Source organism: Palaemon carinicauda, chromosome 2 (assembly GCF_036898095.1).
Source record: "Palaemon carinicauda isolate YSFRI2023 chromosome 2, ASM3689809v2, whole genome shotgun sequence".
NCBI classification, from domain to species: Eukaryota; Metazoa; Arthropoda; class Malacostraca; order Decapoda; family Palaemonidae; genus Palaemon; species Palaemon carinicauda.
In genome coordinates this window covers 186,441,869-186,454,368 of record NC_090726.1, presented here as the reverse complement: position 1 = coordinate 186,454,368, position 12,500 = coordinate 186,441,869, and the positions used below count along the sequence as shown (strand labels likewise).

The 12,500-nt window shown below is 38.0% G+C and overlaps 1 protein-coding gene across 1 annotated transcript in view; it reads left to right on the top strand.

Annotated features, from left to right (window-relative positions):
• The first annotated feature begins 425 nt into the window (after positions 1 to 425).
• Positions 426 to 12,500, top strand: part of Rpn3 (regulatory particle non-ATPase 3) — a 22,166-nt gene continuing 10,091 nt past the window's right edge. The window contains exons 1-7 of the mRNA XM_068359831.1: positions 426 to 609; positions 3,876 to 4,100; positions 4,633 to 4,749; positions 6,560 to 6,680; positions 8,641 to 8,791; positions 9,349 to 9,549; positions 9,899 to 10,015. Of these exons, the coding sequence (XP_068215932.1) occupies positions 513 to 609; positions 3,876 to 4,100; positions 4,633 to 4,749; positions 6,560 to 6,680; positions 8,641 to 8,791; positions 9,349 to 9,549; positions 9,899 to 10,015 (1,029 nt within the window). The 5' untranslated portion in view covers positions 426 to 512. The remainder of the gene's footprint in view (positions 610 to 3,875; positions 4,101 to 4,632; positions 4,750 to 6,559; positions 6,681 to 8,640; positions 8,792 to 9,348; positions 9,550 to 9,898; positions 10,016 to 12,500) is intronic.

Genomic DNA, 12,500 nt, shown 5'->3' with positions numbered 1-12,500 from the left:
TCGGCATATCTTTATGAAGTTCGTGAATTTAGTTAAACTGTCAAGTCACGTAGAAAGAAGAAGAATCGGCAACGTTCATTTGCACTTTTATAATTTTAGTTTATGCGTCATTATTTCCAAAGAAAGTTTCTTATGCTTACTGTATATGATTGATTTTTAAATTTAAATATGGGATCAACATTCACCACAGCATTTGATAATTTGCAATACAGATAAAAACAAAAATATTACAACCCGATCATTTTTTATGACACGCGTTTCAAGAAAATTATAGATAAATTGTATGAAAATGGAATATTGCCAATTGGCTGGCCAGAGAATTTGCATATTATCATATGACTTAATTTCGATTGAACGTTTTTCCAAAAGGATGACAATTAAACCGTTTTCCGTTTTAAAATGAATCACATGAACGCACCCAAACTGAAAGTCGACCATTCGCCGGACTTTGTTGTTGTTGAAAAGTTCGTGTCACTCGCTGCCTGTTCTCTCTTTTCACATTTACTGGAAAAATGACTGTGGAATCTATGGATGTGGATGTTACTAAGGATAAGGAGAAGGAAAAGGAACCAGAAGAGAAAAAAGATCCGGATACTCTCACCATTGAAGGTTTGTAAACTCATTTTTCTTTTCTTTGTTGAGTTGGCCCAAAAAGGCTAAGCTAGGCCTAAGTTGCTGGTTTGATGCTTAGATTATGGTAATGTTTATTTCCTATGGTTTAAGCAGGTTAGTTAAGGCGTATTTTAGATATTATAGATAATCCACGGTTAATTTTGGGCTGAATTTACCATGTTAGAGCAATGATATTACGATGTACAAACGGCGTCTCTACAGTAGCTAGTTTACGCGGTGGGGTTTCATTGTAGTGTATTACAGGGCGATGTAACCTAGGTAAACAACTACTTTTTTTTATAGAAAAAATTCCGCTCTCTTCGAAAATGACACTCGTTCCCGTCGCAAATGAATAGTTTCAGAAATATATATACATCTATATCCTCCGATAATGGGGGACCCCCAGTGGGAACTCGGGGTTTTGGGTGGGGAAAACATACTGGGGAATCGATATATAAATGTAAAACAAGACATTTCTTCTCTATTCATTACCTTCTTAAAATTATAATAACCAGAGGAAAATACAAAACAGTATATCTGAATAAACTTTGGAGGCGCCGTTACAAAGATTGTGTCATGAAAAAATACAGTAACCAGTGCTGCCAACGTCCGATGTAGATCAAATGTTTTATTTTGTGACCTGTCATACTACTAGGCTAGGTTAGGTGGGTTTGTTAGGTTCTGTGCCCTTTTTGTACTTTTTATATATTGGGTAAAACTTATTTTAAATAATTTCTCCATATACGTATGGAAATATCTATCATTGCTATCATTAGTAATGTCAGCGTGCCGTTGGTAACTCTGTGTACCATACGTCAACGTTGGTAACTCTGTGTATTGTTGGTAACGTTGCTAATGTTATCGTTCGCAGTACATTCGAAAGAGAAGTGACACCGGGCAACTTAAAGTTAGCCGAATTGGTTGATCTGTTTGTTTCCGATTGAAATGAACATCAAATTCTGTTAAATCACGTTATTTACTATAGGAAAACATATATTTTCCGTTCGAAATCTCACCCTGTAATACAATAAAAAATTACCGTTTACGGAACCTTTAGTTGGTTGGACAAACCCGATGTAAAATTCCATAAGTTATGAGTGGAAGACCACTTGAAATGGAAACAAACATAACACCATCTAGATTAAGGTTCCCCGCCTAACCTAACCTAGGAGCCGTATCCTTGCGTACATACCTATCGGGGAGCTATCACCCCCTTGGTCAGGTTAGGTTAGCTTAGGTATGGTACAGTACACTGGCGCAGAAGTTAGTATAGATTTTTTTTATAATCTCATTTTTAATTTATGATGGGAAAAGATTTCCTACTGAAAAATAGTCGGAGCTTTTGTATATCAGCGGCCAGTTCCTCCTGCGTGCATAGAAAATGCACAGTAAACATTATTCCCCCCCCAACCTAACTTACAAGCTGTGTTCTAACCTACTTCCCCAGACGTTTCGCCGTCAGTTGATTTCGCGGTCAATCACTTACGCCCCCGGGTTAAGTTGATTCGCCGTCCTAATTGCACCCACACTTTGTGGAGTCTGTTCACTGTCAATGTAGGAGTCGTTTCGCCGTCAATATAGGTGTTGTTTTGCCCCCGTTATTAAGAAATGGACCAAGACTTGCAATTGGCAGCAGAATTTTTTTTTATTGTTTGTAAAGTCATCGTTAGTATAATAAAGAATATCACATTTTGTTCTATTCTATGTACAGTTGTTTGAGTGCTGGATATTATTATTTTGTATTTTTTACCAGCGTGGAAGTTAATATTTATTTTAAAAGTAAGTACAATTTTATATATTTGCAAGGAGTGATTCTGAATGATTCTGATTATCTTCTACGGAAATAATGTAAATTATTTTACGTAGAATAGAATAAAATGTGATATTAATCTTAATTATATTAACGATGACTTTACAAAAAATAAAAAATAAAATTCTGCTGCTAATTGCACCTCTTGGTCCATTTCTTAACAACTCCTATATTGACGGCGAAATGACTACTTATGTTAACGGCGAACAGACTCCACCAAGAATGGGTGCAATTAGGATGGCGAATCGACTTCACCCGGGGGCGAAAGTGATTGACCGCAAAACCGACTGACGGCGAATCGACCATATACCGGGTGGGGGTTGGGCAGCCGCCCTCCGACCCGCCTTACACTGCCGTATTCCTAGTCATATGTCATCATGCATACAGATAGCCGCTATCATACATACACCCCAAACAGCTTTTCCTTATAGAACTTTTCCTATAGAGAATCTCACGGCTTCGTGGATTTGAACAACCTCAGGTTTGGGTTAGATAGCAGTCAGGTTAACGATTGTGATAAGTTTGATTTTGAAACCACATGGAAAGTAGGCCTGCAAGTGCATGGTCTCTACTAATGTTCAAATAGTTAAGTCAGCCTTGTCTTAACGGGGTAATTGTGATAAAAACCTGGTACCCTACTTAACCTATGATTATGATTAAAATTTTTGAAATCTTTTTCCGTGTACAGCGATTGTCAAACGTGGTTTTGAATGTATAGTACAGTATACATTAGAGCTGAAATGCTTTCTAAAATGATTAAATTTGAACAAAAAGTCAATCTCACGTGACCCATACTGGACAAGATACTAACTTTCACATTGATTAGGTAGTAAAAGTGAGTGATTATGAATCCCAAGGGTTTTTATTAATTGACCTAGCAAAAGAACAGGGATTTTTACATATTTAACTTTTCGTATAGAATGAATTCAAAGGAATCTTGAGTCGTTTGCCCAAGTTAGTGGCCTATGGCTTAGTCAACGTATAGTAAATTTGATTACTAGTCCCCTATCTAACTTTTTTATTGTAATTTTAGTGTACAAAGAATAGTATTTGTGCAATTACAACATATTTTCCAGTGTTTTACATCATCATGAATTAAGTTAATTATTGAAAGAAATGACTAAATTATTCAAATTTTTTTTCTCCGTGGATGGACATTGTCAACACTAGTGAATATTGCACACTTGAAGTTCACCCTACTCCCTACATATTGTTTTCAATTGTCTTGGTATGCGAGGGGTAAGCTGATCCTGGGCCAGTGATGAGATTAGTACTAAAGAAGTCAAGTGGCCAGAGATAAAAAAAGAAAGGATAAAAGAAGAGATGGCATCCTGAGTCGGGATTGGTCTTTAATTTAGAAGGCTGGAAATTATTTAGTCAGGGAAATCAAAATGAAGCTCATTCAAAGTTTTTTACTAATACAATAATGTTATATTCTCTATTATTTTTTCAGACTTGAAGGAACATATAAGGCTTGTGGAGAGAAGTATAGTCAGCAAGGAGCCTCGTTTTGTCCTAAGGGTATTGAGGGCATTGCCTGCCACAAGGAGAAAGCTTACACCAAATGTTTTGCGTCGGCTCATTGCATTGTATTTCTATCGTCCAGAGAATAAACAAGAAAAAGAAAATATTTTGCAGTATGTAGAAGAACTGATGGATACTGAAACAGCTCCTCCAGGTGAGTTTCAATACACCATTTGGCACTTATGAATAAAAAATTGTTTAGTGGCATCTATTTTTTTTTACATTTGCCTCATGGATGAAAGTTTTAAAATACAAAGAAGGAAACCTTAATCACATACTGTACACTGCTTTGATGGCATGCATATTGAGTATAAACCACTTGTGTATGATAATCACAAGTGCTTTAATTTTTTTCTTCTTTTTTTTTCTTCTTTTTTTAGTCTCATTGGATTTCTTATATTGCCGTGGAGTACTGTATAGTGTATTTCTTACAAGATATACAGTACGTATATTAAGAAAATGATATTCAGAATTGGTGATCATTAGTACTTCTGTACATTATATCTAAGTACTGAACAGTAGTGTTTATTGCAATTTTATCAAATTGCAGTACATACTGTATATTTTTTTATATTTGCAAATGCCAGACTTCAGATTTAAAAGCCTGTATCATAGAATTAGGAAATGTAGAAAACTGATTTTATTTTGTATTTGGATATTGTTTTTATCTAGAAAAATATTTCCAGCACCTATTGGACGGCAGCGAACACAATTAGCACTTGAAGTTGAAGTCTACATTCACCTCTTAGTTCTTTTAAGACTTCTGGATACTGATAGACATGCAGATGCTATCAAATGCTCAGGTACAGTACAGTAATGTATACCGTTATTTTTTTAATGAAAATATGTAAAAGTTTTTTTTATTGTGACAGTAGTTATGTATGTCCTTGTAAAATACCCGTAATGAATAGTTAGGGAATTAGTTTACTTGGCGGCAAAACTTAAAAGAAAATACTATATATATAAATATTTTATCTTGTTCCTGCACGAATACAATCCCTTGTCCTTTTATAGCAGTATGATTTCAGCATAGCGGGAACTACATGTTAAAATTTTCTATAAAGTTTCATTAGTTAGTGGCAGGTGGCATGGAAGCCTCGCCCCTTCACCAGCACAATGGGTAGCGACTTTGTTTCCAGCCGCTGGATAGTACAGACATATCTGTGGTGCCTTCAACTGGCTGTTCTAATATTTTGCTTTCATTAAAAATAATTTATTGACAGATCATTGTTTGCAAGGGAGATTAAGGAAGACTAAGGTTTGCTGCTGTTTCCCATTAATTGTAGCTGTGTAGTTGTCTGTTCAACTGCTAGTATCTACATTGTTATTCTTGTTAGACACAGTCCGGTTTGCTCCATATATCCCCACTAGTGTGGCCTTGTGATTACAACAACATAACCCTGATTGATTTGCTTAGTTGGAGGAAGAAGGTTTTGCTACTGCCAATTATAAATCGGAAGGACACTAGCTTTCTTTCCTTTAGTGTCTTCCTGATCCGGGCAAAACGTGAAGGTCGTATCACTTGTTTGCGTTGCTTCTTCATTGATAACCTCCCTCGTAAGTGTCATCATCGCCTTGTACTCAAAACCTTACTGAAGGCAAATTGCAAGTTCTTTCTCTTCAGCCTCATTTTTGTATAGCCGTGTTTGCTGCTATGTCAAAAAATTCCAGGAAGGCCTATTGATAGGAGCCGAACGCGTGACTTAATGTTTGTCTACCTGAGCGAGACAGTGTCGATCTCTTATGGACTGAGCTCTTGCACAGCCAGTCAGGACGAAGGGCGCCCTCTTTTTTTTCCCCCCTTCCTGGATGATCATCTTCGACTGTTCCTGAGTCTTTATTTGTACTGTATCATGCTGCCACCAGAAGATGACGGCTGCTTCGATAGAAAGTCTACATGCGTGTTTGGTTTCGGACTGTATCGCTTCGTGATGACAATCTTCCACTCACAATTTTACAAACAATGGACATAAACACAGTCTTCATGCATACGCGCTTGGTACGTAGTCGCAGTATGTACTGGCTCAGAATGTACTACCTTTCATGTTATTGTATCATTCTACACACGTTACCTGTCACCTACTTCTTCTTAGTGCTTTATGCTGACTTATTGAGTTGTTTCTATGCTGTGCTCTTTCTATGCTCCTAGGCTGGTCTACGTCACAAGATCCTCTTAAGCTCTGAGATAGGAAAATGATGGGAAACATTTCCACTCATTCTCGTGTAGGGTTGAAAAGGGTGACTTATCAGCTACTTGTAGAGGAAAATAAGAAAGGGTTTGTATTTGCATAGGAACAAATCACAAATTTTTAAAGTAATTTTGTATTCTTAACTATACAAACCTTAGTCTTTTAAGTTATACTTCCTGCCTCAAAACCACCCCTGAAGTTCTAGGTGGAGGTTTAAGTGGCAATTCAGTGTGCTATAGAAGGGGGATGGATTTCCCGCCACCCCACCTTGTTATGAATTCTACAGTATTCAGGTTTGTATAGTTTGGAAAATACAAATTACTCTGAAAATTTGTATTTCATAATAACTACTGTACATCTTATTTACATCTAGTAAATGCAACATGTAATTGTTTGATATTTATAAAGATTTAACATTTTGCAGACCAACTAATGACAAAAGTGACAAGTGTGAATCGCCGTACACTAGATCTCCTGGCTGCACGTTGTTATTTTTACCATTCACGTGCATATGAAGTTAACAACAGACTTGAGGAGATTAGAGGGTTGGTATTTTCTTGTTAATGTTTAGAATTAGATAGATATGGACTGTAATTATATATATTGTACTCTTCTACACTGCCTGAAACTGCAAACTTTACTGTACATCTTTTAGTCCCCAATTACATTGTTTTTCTATTTTTATTTTCATCTATTCCCATTCCCCTCCCACCTACCTGTCCAAATTCTCATTCTCTCTCTCTCTCTCTCTCTCTCTCTCTCTCTCTCTCTCAAAAAAAAAAAAAAAAATAGTAATAGTACCTACATATCTACATATCTAGGAGGCATTGACTGGCTAACGTATTGAATGGTAAAAGTGAAGTCTACATATAAATGATTATGATGGTGCAATAAAGATCTATTTTTCAGAAACCAAAGAGTTTCCATTAGAGGTAAAAATTCACAAGTGATGTTCCTATTGGCTCAAAGCTGAGCCCTTTGCTATTCATCGGTAATGGATGATCTATGTTTAGCAAAATAAGTAATTTTACTTAATATTTGAAATAGATTCCAGTGCTGAAAATGGTAAAAAAGTAGTCCTGGGAAGTTATGTGAATGGTCAGTTTTTAAACGTAAAAAAAAAAAAAGGCAGTCATGCATAGATCATAATGATAAAAATTCCAAATGTTATCTATTGGCAACAAGATTGTCGTCAAGGGAACGATCTAGAAGTGTTTGAAGGCATCATAGAAATATTTTCAAGAAAAAAATCTTGTTATGGCAATGTTACATGGAAAAGAAACCATGTTTGTAGAGCAAAGTACTTACCCTAGAATGTCATTTTCATCTTTATTGTATTTATCATTAGAAACTGGTAGACGAGAATGATCATGAATGGGAGGTAAATCAGTTGTTGTTTGCGGATGTTACTGCACTGGTTGCAGACGCAGAAGAGAAGCTTGTCCGATTATTGACATAATTTGGAAGGGTATGTGAGAGAAGGAAATTGAGAGTTAATGTGGATAAGAGTAGGGTTATGAGATGTACGAGAAGGGAAGGTGGTGCGAGGTTGAATGGAGAGTTACTTGCTGTAGTTGCAGCAATTGGTGTAGTGGAAGCAGATGTACGTCAGAGAGTGAATGAAGGATGCAAAGTGTCGGGGGCAGGCAGTGAAGGGAGGGGAGTGGTAAAGAGTAGAGGGTTGGGCATGAATGTAAAGAGAGTTCTGTATGAGAAAGTGATTGTACCAACTATGATGTATGGATTGGAGTTTATGGGGTACGAAAGTGATGGAGAGACCGAAATTTAATGTTTGAGAGGAAGTGTCTAAGGAGTATGGCTGGTGTATCTCGAGTAGATAAGGTTAGGAACGAAGTAGTGAGGATGAGAACGGGTGTAAGAAATGAGTTAGCAGTTAGAGCGCATATGAATGTGTTTAGGTGGTGTGGCCATATTGAAAGAATGGAAAATGGCTGTCTGCTAAAGAAGGTGATGAATACAAGAGTTGATGGGAGAAGTACAAGAGGAAGGCCAAGGTTTGGGTGGATGGATGGAGTGAAGAAAGCTCTGGGTGAATGGAGGATAGATGTGAAAGAGGCAAGAGAGCTTGCTAGAAATAGGAATGAATGGCGAGCGATTGTGATGCAGTACTGGTATGCCCTGCTGCTTCCTCCTCCGGTCGCCTTGGATGACGGAGGAGGTAGCAGCAGTAGGGGATTCAGCGTTGTGAAGCTTGCTAACGGGGGAGGGTGGGCTGTGGCACCCTAGACCACCCAAACTCGGTTGAGTCCCTTGTCAGGCTTGGAGGAGTGTAAAGAGGAAAGGTCCCCTTTTTATTTCATTTGTTTGATGTCGGCTACCCCCCAAAATTGGGGAAAGTGCCTGGGTATATGGATGGATGAATCATTAGTTATTTAATGTGATGATAAAAACAAAACCATTTTTTAATTTATAGTTTGTTTTATGTAGTATTTTTTTCACTTAACAATTTTCATTTCACAATTATTGTTTTTCTGTATCAAACAGTTTTTTGCATCAACGGCTGTGCCAGGCAACACTCCGAAAGGACCATGAAGGGCAGGCTGTGCTTATCAATGGCCTGTTAAGGAATTATCTCCATTATTCTCTCTATGATCAAGCACAAAAACTAATAGTCAAACTTGAATTTCCACAACAGGTATTGTAGTTCTTGAAATTTTTTTATATGTATAAAATTGAAAAGAAATGAGTGATCATTTTTTGGATAAAAATTTTGCTTGTCGGAAATTTCCAAATCATCTGCTGTAGTACTGTACGTGGTTGTTGTGACTGCAATACATTTATTTAGATTTTAGAAATATATAATTTTAATTAACAATTTTCATCTAGTATTATAACTGACATTAGATAATTTTACCTAACAACTGTTAAGTAAAACTGTAACTGACGACATGGGTAAATATTTGTAAACTTTAATTTTATATTTAGGAAAGAGTCATTATTTAAGAGGAGCAGGATTTTTGGACTAAGTAATAACTTCAAGATTTAATGAATTTGAATGATTAAAAGTGAGCAGTATCATGATTTTCTTGTTTTCTGTAGCTTTAAGATTATTAAGGAAGCTTTAACTCAATCTCTTCCTTTGATTGTTGAGGTTGAAGGAGTATATATTTTATCAAGTCAAAGTTAAGGATACATGATCTTATTTTACTTGTGTTCAGTCTCCCCTGCTTGAGAATATTCCTTCTTTTATAGGCCAACAACAATGAAGTAGCTCGTTATCACTACTACATGGGTCGCATTAAGGGAATTCAATTGGAATATTCAGAGGCCCACAAGCACTTGATCCAAGCATTACGTAAAGCTCCCCAACAAACTGCTGTGGGATTCCGCCAGTCGGTACAGAAATTGGCTGTTGTGGTAGAGCTATTATTAGGTGATATACCAGAGAGGCAGGTGAGTTTGAAAATGTTTATTTGCAGTTCATCAAAATTTTAAATTTCATTACTGTTACTGTACGGATTTTGAATCAGAAGCAGTCTGATAACTTCAATTAGAGTTGTTGAGGATGAAAGACGGAAGTATGACAGTAGTCAGTTGTGACTGTAGATCTGAGGTAAACTTCATAAGAGTAAAAGTAATTGTAGTTGGTATGGCCCAATTAGCCACAATGGAAATACTGTATTGTTTTATAGCTAAAAAGTTTGAAGTTGTAAACAGACCACTTGAGTTTTATACCTTCATTTAAATTTCTTTTTGACGGAAGAATAAAAAGATGTTGCTACTTGCCGTTTTCTTTTTACAGATATTTCGTCAAGCTATTATGAGGCGTGCTTTGGCACCCTATTTACAGCTAACCCAGGCTGTGCGACTTGGAAATTTAGTGCATTTCACATCCACTTTGAATGAATATAAATCCAAGGTAAGTAATTATCCACTTTAGTCGGCATCAATGACCTTATATGTCAGGATGCCAGAAAACCTCAAATCAATCAATCAATTAATCTATCCACTTAGTTTTTAAATTTTTTCTGCCATAGAATTTATTATTTTGTGGCTAAATAATGGAATTTGATAGTTAAAGCTTTGATTTACCTGGTGTCGTCTAATAACCTGTGTTTTGAAGTTAATATGGCTTTAAATTTCTGTAGACTCAGATTTGTTGCCGTAAGTCTAACCATTCTCAATTTTGTAGTTTGTCATTAAGTAGGTTAAACAAGACTACTGATTATAGTATTTGTATTTGAGGTTCTTTGCATTATGTTGAAGTTTTAGGTAAATTTTTCTCATTTCTAAAGATAACTCCTTTCTCTTGGTTGATATTTCTTTTTACATCACAACCTCATTTATCTTAGATATTTGTTGCTACACGTATACAAACCCTTGTCCTTTAATAAAATTATAATTTCAGTTATAAATTTTAATTGCTGTTTGTAGTTACTGGCAGGTGATTCCAGCACACTTAAGTAACCACTTTGAATTCAGCCACAGAAAAGTAAACACATGCTCTGCAATTAACAAAGCTTGCCTGTTATTTATTTATTTTTTTTTTTTTTTGTTCCTTCTCAGAATTTAAACCCTATGTTCTTTACATAGAAGAAATCAGCGCTACCTGTCATGTGGCTCTAAGACTTGAGACTTTTAATGAGGTGGTAGCAGGAAGACGCAACCTCCTACCCACTCACTCATGCCTCCTTCACTTTAATCTCAGCTGTGGTTGAAGACAGATGAGAAGTCTGTCTTCCTCTTACCTAACGGGCTTTTGCCAAAGATTTAAGCTTTTCCTCTCTGTTCATATTTTGGTGTGAGTGTACTTTCAAGTTCGAGGAGGAAGCGAACCCTTACCGTCTTTGCTCTTTGTGCAGAGGACACTCATGCATGGAGGCTTCCCTTTATCCAGAGTGTAGGGATTGGCCATCCTCCCAGTGGGAGCGGTATGTCAGGTTGAGGAAGAAAAAGTCTGGGAAAAATTCTTTGCCTTGGGATTCATTCTTGAGGTCTTAGGAGTCCCAACTTCTCTCCCTCACCCCTGGTACCCTCCTTTACTCGATCGGACTCCTTTGTGGAACAGTCCAGTAAGAGTGATGGCCATTTGACTCTCGGTCAACCTTCTGGTCAGGCCGCTTCTTTCTCCTCCCTTATCAAGGTGAAAGGCGCAGCCCCCCCCGGGGGGGGGGGGGGGGGGGGGGGAAGAGATCTCACCTCAAGATGGCTAGCATCTTCTTTAGCTGTCCTTAGGACTTTCGGCTCCACCCTCTAAGAACCGATTGCTGGAGGTGTTGGTGAAGGTACACACACGCTCTTGCTGAGATTTGCTTTTGGCACTTCCCCCTCTAGACTCCCTTCTATGTGGCCACATGCCCCCTGAACTTTTGCCCTCTGTGGATCTTCTGCCACCTGAGAATCTGCAGTGTTGTTCTCGTGAGAGTTCCTCATGGGTTGGTGCACACACTGAGAAAGCTTTCTGGCCCTTCAGGGTTTGCAGACACCCTCGCAAGTGTAAGAGGCTGACCTCACCTGGGAGTTCTCCTCCAAAGGGAGCTCGGAAACACCAGCGCAACTTGTTGCCTGTGCCTCTTAGCTCTTCGGAGCTTGCAGATAATCTTTGTGATTGTTCTGCAATCCAGCACGCTCAGTTAGTAGCCTTTATCGAGCATGGTTACCTATGGTAATGCACCATTTGCACTCTGCCAGGTAGGTTTGCGAGTGTTGCATAACACCTGTGTGCTCTTGCTATCCCTCCTACTGTGTCTCACTTCACGCACAGGTGAGCACGAACTACCTCTTCCTGTTACTTGAGAGTCACAGTTACATGCACAGGCTTAGCAGTCGCTTTCAAGTATTTGCGCAACCTTTAATAACTTGTGATTATGTTCCCACAAACCAGTTTCTTGCGCTTTACCAGCAGGTTCATGCCCCAGTACAGGGCCAGGTCATCAGTGAACCAATGGCACCAGGTTTTTATTGCTATCATGTCCTTCAGGATATTCTTAGAACAGTGGTCTTGAAATCCTCAGATAGCAAACACGATAATGACTTTGTGGGTTTTTGTGGGTTTCGCCAATACAGACCTTTTTGTGACATCCGTCAACAGGAAACTTACCGTATGTATTGCTCCCCATACCAGATCCTGAGGCAACCTTTGAGGATGCCTAATCTGTTAAGGTAAGGTTCTCAACAGGGCCAGATTGACTCTTAATCTCAATACTGTACGGTATTACTCTCATTACTCTTCTGTGGCCACAAGTAGAATGTTACTCAGACCTTCTAATGATGCTGATGAAGGATCTAAGAGACTGGCCTCCCCTTCCTGACCAGCTATAACAACCACACCCCCGAATCTTCCACAACTCTTAGTCCGCACATCTTCACACATGCAGGTTATCCAGCATCTCCTTACGCAAAGA